The sequence below is a fragment of the Tachysurus vachellii genome, chromosome 19, assembly GCF_030014155.1.
Source record: "Tachysurus vachellii isolate PV-2020 chromosome 19, HZAU_Pvac_v1, whole genome shotgun sequence".
In the NCBI taxonomy this organism is placed as follows: Eukaryota; Metazoa; Chordata; class Actinopteri; order Siluriformes; family Bagridae; genus Tachysurus; species Tachysurus vachellii.
Genome location: NC_083478.1, coordinates 6305001 through 6312157, shown reverse-complemented (window position 1 = coordinate 6312157; position 7157 = coordinate 6305001). Strand labels below are relative to the sequence as shown.

The window sequence follows — 7157 nt, the reverse complement described above, 5'->3', positions numbered from 1 at the left end:
AAGGTTTCCTTCGCCGAGCCGATACGGGAACCTTCGTTTTAAAAAAAAAGAAAGAAATAAAAAAAAAAATCCCAAATTCCATTTGGTAGCAAAAATGTTGGAATATAAAATATGTAATGAGCCATGCAGACATTTTTTTTTTTTTTCTAAACCCTCCACTTCTCCCTCCCTCCTTATTTGCTCATTTGCATGGGGCTGGACTCAGACCTCCTCCTGGAGTGTGGGGCAGCCTGTAGAAAGCAGAGAAAGAAAAGCCCGACCCATTGAGGGGAGGAGAGAAAAAAAGTCTGCTCCAGTTCCTGCTCTTCCGTAATTTCCTATCACCAACTGCTTGGGGTGTGTGTGTGTGAGTGAGAGAGAGAGTGTGTGAGCAAACTAGAGAGCGAGCGAGGGAGAGAGAGGGAGAGAGACACAGGGACATAGAGAGAGAGAGAGAGAGAGAACGAGGGGGCCATCTCTGTGTTCTCTCACCTACACCCCCCCTTCATCAAAACGCAAGGAGGAGGGGCCAGAGCGAGCTGCCAATCAACTTCACTCGTGGCAGCCGGCATTATCTTGCCTGAAAACTATTGACAGATTACATGTCAAGGAGTTTAGTACATGATTGAGAGAGAAAAAAAAAAGACTCTTTATTGCCCACTTATTCTAGTCTGAATTTCCCGCAGGCCAGATTCTTCTCTGATGATTTTCATACAGAGTTCGTTGTATTATGAAAGTTACATGCTTGGGAGGATTTAACTTCGACTCTCCTGAATATGGTAAGTGCTCCTCTTCTTCTTCTTCTTCTTCTTCTTCTTCGTCTTCTTCTATTTCTTATTCTTCTCCTAACTGTCTATTATGCATTCACGTGAAAGGTGCACCTCTATTATACACTGTATATCGAATAGGGAAGTTGCTTGTGTTTTAGTGTGTGTGTGTGTGTGTGTGTATATATATATGTGTATGTGTGAGCCTTTATTTATAACTGAGTGGCAGATCCTGGGGCTGATTACAGCATTAAATACGATCCTTTCCCTCACCTCTCCGTTTTCCTTCTTCGGTACTTTTTAAAAAAATATGTAACAGACACTCGACAGGTCGGAGAAATCAGAAATAGGAGCGCTTTCATTTTAAACCTGGAAGTACCTCAATTTATTTATTTACTAGTCTGTGTTATTGCCGTACGTCACGCCGTGTCGTTTGTGTGTGTGTGTGTGTGTGTGTGTGTTTGCCTCGTCTCTTCTCTGAACTCGTCGCTCAGTTTCCTTTCTGTCTACAGGTTGATCTGGGGTTTATTTCATTTTCGGGATGTTAAAGCACGCTTATAGAGAGAGCATAGGATTTAGGATAGAGTTAACAAACACAGGTATGTGAAGTGTAAGCGCTCGGCGTGGCCTAAGGGTTTGTTGCCAAGGGGACTGAACAAACAAACTGTTGTGCCGGCTTTGTTTTGACACATGTAAGGACACACAGAACAAGTGATATCCCACACTTTATCCCCGCGTCCCCCGTTTAGGGATATATCAGCGCATGTGAAACTGATCTCCAGAGCTTAGTATATCCTCTGTTTTTTCCATGATGTTTCGCTGAAGATTTAATGCCTCGGGAAACATTTTCAGTCCCGGTCCAGGAACTTTTTAATTACGATCCTGTAAATAAAATGAAATGTGCTTTAGATCATTTTAATGTGTTATGAAATATAGCTTAGAGATGAAGATAGTGTAGTTTGTCTTTTTTTTTTTGACTTTGTCTTGTGTGTGTGTGTGAGAGTAGGATTTTTATATAGATTTTTATTATACACACATTTATTTAGGTATTTTTAACTCCATCTGGATTTATTCTCTGCATTTAGCGTTAGATACCTGACATTTTTTTTTTTTCATTATATAATAATATCCGTTTCGATTCGAGGAAACAGCCGAGGTTCACTTGTTTTTTTTTTTTCTCCTCAGTCTTTTAAATGTTTTATTTATTTATTTTTTTTAAATTCTTTTTAATTTTCACCTCAAGTGCATTTTTATTATTTATTATTTGGAGTAGTTTATTAAGCTTTATATTTGTCTTGCTTGCTTTATTTAATTTCATTTCATTTTTTTATTATTTATTTATTTATTTTTACACAATCGATCCTCTGTGTTTTTAATAAAGCATAAAAAAGAAGTGAGAAAAGCAGAAAAGGAAACTTTAGGTGCGTTCTTACTCAAACTAGACATAACAGTGTACTGAATTCTGGGAATCAAGCTTTTTTTTTTTCTTTTTTTTTTTTTTTAATAATTGCAAAATCCCCAGATGTAGTTTTTGTTGTATATGTTATTTTCCCTGTGGTTTCTCTGATACCTGCTGTTCAAAAGGACACTGAATAGGTCCAAAGACACACCCTGAGTTTTCAGACCTTTTCAGTTCTCTGCACTCTGTCCGGACTGCACTCGATTTTACGACTCGTCATTCACTACGCTGGCTTTTCTTTCCCTTTGGAGTCTAAGTGTGTGGATTTAATCCACCGTGAGCACCTTTACAAGCTGAAAGAAGAAGGAAAAAAAAAAAAAAATCACACACACACACACACTTATATATACGAGTCAAGGTCTGGAGCCCTCGATAACCTTCATCGCAGTTTAGCAACAAGCGAATCTACTTGATGTCTTAAGCAATAAAAAGCCTGGTGCTGTCTTAAATCGCCGGCCCTGGGATGACAGTAAATTTACATTTTTTAATTAAATGAGCTGGATTTTTTTACGAGGAGGCTGGACTATGCTAATGGGAATGTTGTGTACTGCAGATTAACAGAGTTTTTTTTTTTTTTTTTTTAAATAAATTTAGAAGGAGGACAGCGGAAGGGAGACGAGGCACCAGGCGTCACGTTTAACCCCTTTTCGTCCGACGTGTCCTGCGGGACACCGAGCGAAGGAAAGGCATATTCATTCAGACTGACATCTAAATACATGAACTCTTATATCTAATGTTTTAATTGATAACGGAAAAAAAATGGAAAATGGAATAATGGAAATAAAGTGCTTTAAACGGAATTACTTCCCGATTTAATCCAGACGTCTTTCTCCGTCTGATTTATATCAGTTATGCAAAAACAATTCCTTCTGTTTGGTTTGACCTTAAATCGGACCGAGAACTGGAGACTGACTTGAAATAGCTGACTGTTGTGTAACGACTCAAACTCGAGGGTGATTTTATGGAGTTGGTTTTTATTGAGTTATGTGTAAGTAAATAAAAAAAAACAAAAAACGAAAAAACAAGAAGTAAGAAATGAGAAAGAGAGATGGACGGTTGAGGTGGAGTCTGGCTGAGTCACATCGTGATCAGATGCAGACTCCACCACGTTATTATTAACTTCCCAACAACTGCTTATCTTTTACCTACAAAATAAACACATTTCAGTTAGAGGAAAAAAGAGAGAGAGAGAGAGAGAGTGAGAGAGAGAGAGAGAGAGAGAGAGAGAGAGATGAAGCACGGAGGTGTACAGTTATATGATGTTTTGTGAGTTGGGAATGGAGTTAGAGGAGCTGTGGAAAGAAACTAGTTCTCCTCTCCACTCCACTCCGCTTCTCTTCTCTTCTCTTCTCTTCTCTTCTCTTCTCTTCTCTTCTCTTCTCTTCTCTTCTCTTCTCTCCTCTCCTCTTCTCTCTTCTCTTCTCCTCTACTCTCCTCTCCTCTCCTCTCCTCTCCTCTCCTCTCCTCTCCTCTCCTCACCTCTCCTCTCCTCTCTTCTCTTCTCTTCTCTCCTCTCCTCTCCTCTCTCCTCTCCTCCTCTCACCTCCTTTCCTTTCCTTTCCTCTCCTCTCCTCTCCTCTACCCACCTCTCCCCACCTCTCCCCTCCCCACCTCTCCTCTCTTATCTTCTCTTCTCTCCTCTCTCCTCTCCTCTCCTCTCCTCTCCTCTCCTCTCCTCTCCTCTCCTCTCCTCTCCTCTACTGTCTCGTACCCTCTCCTCTCCTCTCCTGTCCTCTCCTCTCATCTCCTTTCCTTTCCTCTCCTCTCCTCTACCCACCTCTCCCCACCTTTCCTCTCCTCTCCCCACCTCTCCTCTCCTCTTCTCTCCCCACCTCTCCTCTCCTCTCCCCACCTCTCCTCTCCTCATCTCTCCTCTCCTCTCCCCACCTCTCCTCTTCTCCCCACCTCTCCTCTCCTCTCCCCACCTCTCTTCTCCTCTCCCCACCTCTCTTCTCCTCTCCGCTCCCCTCTTCTGCACTCATGCAGACACTCGGCCCTAATTAAAAGCTCAAAGCATTTCTGTCACCATTACACAGTAATAGGCTAATTAATACTGCAAGAAGAAGTATGCGTAAATAACACACGTCATACCTTTAGGCCCTCAAAGCTTTTTTACTTGTTAGTATTTTTATAGCCACCTATAAATTATTATTATTATTATTATTATTATTATTATTATTATTATTATTATTATTATTATTATTATTATTATCATTATTATTATTATTATTATTATTTCCAACATCCATCAGCTTTTTCCTCACCCAGTGTCTTCATGTCATTTTACTGTAATAGCACAAAGTCAGTCTGTCAGCTCCTAAAGTTTAGCGTCTTATCTCTTATTGTTAGCGCAGCTCAACAAGAAGCGTGACAAATGACATTTGAAATTCAAAAGGGAGACGTTTCCTCTTAACGTCCGTTTTGCGGACTCCGAATCGCTCCGTATTATTCCACGGAAAAGTGACAAAGTTCCGCCTAAAGACGCCGCCCCCCCCAAACACAAAGGGCTCGTAGAGCGGCTCTATTTCACGTTTATGATCTTCCACATGAAATTCTAATTTCATGCAAAGTGGGAGAGAGGAATAATCTGCCGCCGCTGATATGGCATATAAGAGAGAAAAGAGGAATACGAAGAAGCAATTAGCACGGTGTAAAATACCTCAGTCCGTTTGTCTGAAAGCATGAGCTCCACTGGCCTAGAATGAAATTTGCATGCTTGGCTTATCGACACACACTTATTAGGCCGTCTGAAAGGAAGATTAAGCCAGCACAAAATGTGGCGTCTAATCCTTTTAAACGTGGCAGGAGGGGGGTTTAAGGTGGGAGCGAGCCTGTGGGCAGGTTGGAGGCAGGAATGGTACGGTCGTTAAAGTCAGGGGCAGTCTGCGCTGCTCAGGCTTGTGGTTTAATTCCCATGAAGAAGCTTGCACTCGGTTCTTTGGACTTTATTTCGGGCCACGGGTTTGTGGGCGAGGCTTTGTAAAATTGGGAAGAGATAATTATGGCCAGTTTCGGTAGAATTCATAAGCAGCAAGCGAGTTTTATAGATTTATATACAGCAAATTTAAAAGAATTACTTTCCATTGAACACTTTTAAAAACCAAGGCTTTTATATCCTTAAAAATGTTTCTTTATGACACTAAGAAAAAAAACCCCAAAAAGATAAGTCAGGGAACCAAAAATCGGTTCTTCTACAGAATAATTAGTTTTCTGTTATTTTTTATTTAACCTTTTTATATGTGTCATAAGAGCATATTTCTCTCCATCGAAGTTCATCCAGTTTGTCTAATTACAGTCGCTTTCAGTAGAGGTCCTGGCTGGTGCATGTTAAGCCATACGTGAGGCCTGGGATGCTGTGTAACTGCTTAGCGACTGCTATTCCAGCACTGATTGACACAGCTAATAGACTGATAGTTTATCTGTATGTCAGAGGTCGTATCTCGTCTTCTTATCTCCAGCCCAAAACTCAGGGGTCAGAGTGGGCCGGGGTTGGTTTTTGGGTGGTCCTGAGCTGAACGCTGCTTGTGTAGCTCTGTGCCATCAATCAGCGTCAAAATTTGTCAAGCTGTAATTGGTGCACGTCACTCTAGCTAATAGATCATGTAAGGACACAGTAACGTCTGAAAAAAAAACACGCTCAAAGTGCAAGCGCGTGGTTTCTGCTTTCCTTCTTTTCCCCATTGATAAGAAAAAGAAGTGCAGGGCTGTGTGTTCTCTGTCACCTTCATCCTGAGAGAGTGTTTGCACTGGAGCGCCACCGGGCCGATATCCTGTCCTCTCTGGTAATTGACTGCAAACAGGGGCGCTCGCATCTGAAAGCTCCCCTGACGCGGGTCCCCGCGTTCTGTGTGTTTTTTCCTGTGACATTCTATTCACTTGGGTCAGTAACAGGCAGCAGCAGCAATAATTACTGTCTGTACATGATAAATCTGAAGCCCAGCTGTTCCGTTCTGTCACGGACTACACAGTGTAGAGCAGCGAGGGGGGACGAAGAGAGCGTGGCGGGGTGATGGGGCTCAGGAGTTTGCTGTTTGACTGAATTTTTTTTTTTTTAAACTCTGTAACTTGATAGGATTACATGGTTCTAGGGTCTACACCTGTTAAGAGGCTGTTAACAGAACAGTTGGCTCTCTCATGCTGGAGCTTAGTGTTATATATATATATATATATATATATATATATATATATATATATATATATATATATATATATATATTTTTTTTTTTTTCTTTTTCTACTCTGTCCTCTTTTGGGATTTTCTCCATCTACACACACACACACACAGGGGTTTCTCCATTCTTTAGCCTCTCTCTTAGTAAGTAAGGAGATTAAGGAGGAAGAGGGCAAGGTGATGTCACCTCATGGTGACTATCAAAGCTGAGATTTACAGCAAGGCCTCTAAACAGGTCACCCGGCAATCAGGTTGTGTTTGCTGTTGTCAAGATGACACGTGCGACTGCCGGCTTCGTAAATTGCCGTGACTTGAACGCACAAGAAAGAAAAAACACGAACTCTGACACTCCATGAGGATTAAAAAAAAAAAAAAAGAAAGAAAGAAAAAAAGTTTTGGGGCTCTCGCAGGTTTTTCCGTTCTCATCAGTCAGCTTGTGAAATGAGTCAAAGACAATGTCAGCTCTCTGGCAAACAAGCAACCTGACACCAGGCTTGTGCTGTATTATTTGTACAATTTTATGCCCATCTATTCATATGCAGTGAGTAATGAATAAAAGGGCATCCGTGGCTGCAGAAGCCAGCCTTGTGTTTCGACATAATTTAGATATTTTCCACAACTGCTCAGAACACGACAAATGCCACGTTACAGTGTGGAGACTTTACAAGTAGAATAAGAATCGCTGTTTCCTTTCCAGCACGGCTTAAAATACGTCATCGAAGCTTCGCACGCTCGTGTCTAAAATCCGAAAAAGAAAATGAGTGAAAATGCTAACGACTTG

General features: G+C 41.3%; 1 protein-coding gene across 1 annotated transcript in view; it reads left to right on the top strand.

Annotated features, from left to right (window-relative positions):
* The first annotated feature begins 344 nt into the window (after window positions 1-344).
* Window positions 345-7157, top strand: part of casz1 (castor zinc finger 1) — an 83618-nt gene continuing 76805 nt past the window's right edge. The window contains exon 1 of the mRNA XM_060894915.1: window positions 345-758. Coding sequence (XP_060750898.1) covers window positions 710-758 — 49 coding nt within the window. The 5' untranslated portion in view covers window positions 345-709. The remainder of the gene's footprint in view (window positions 759-7157) is intronic.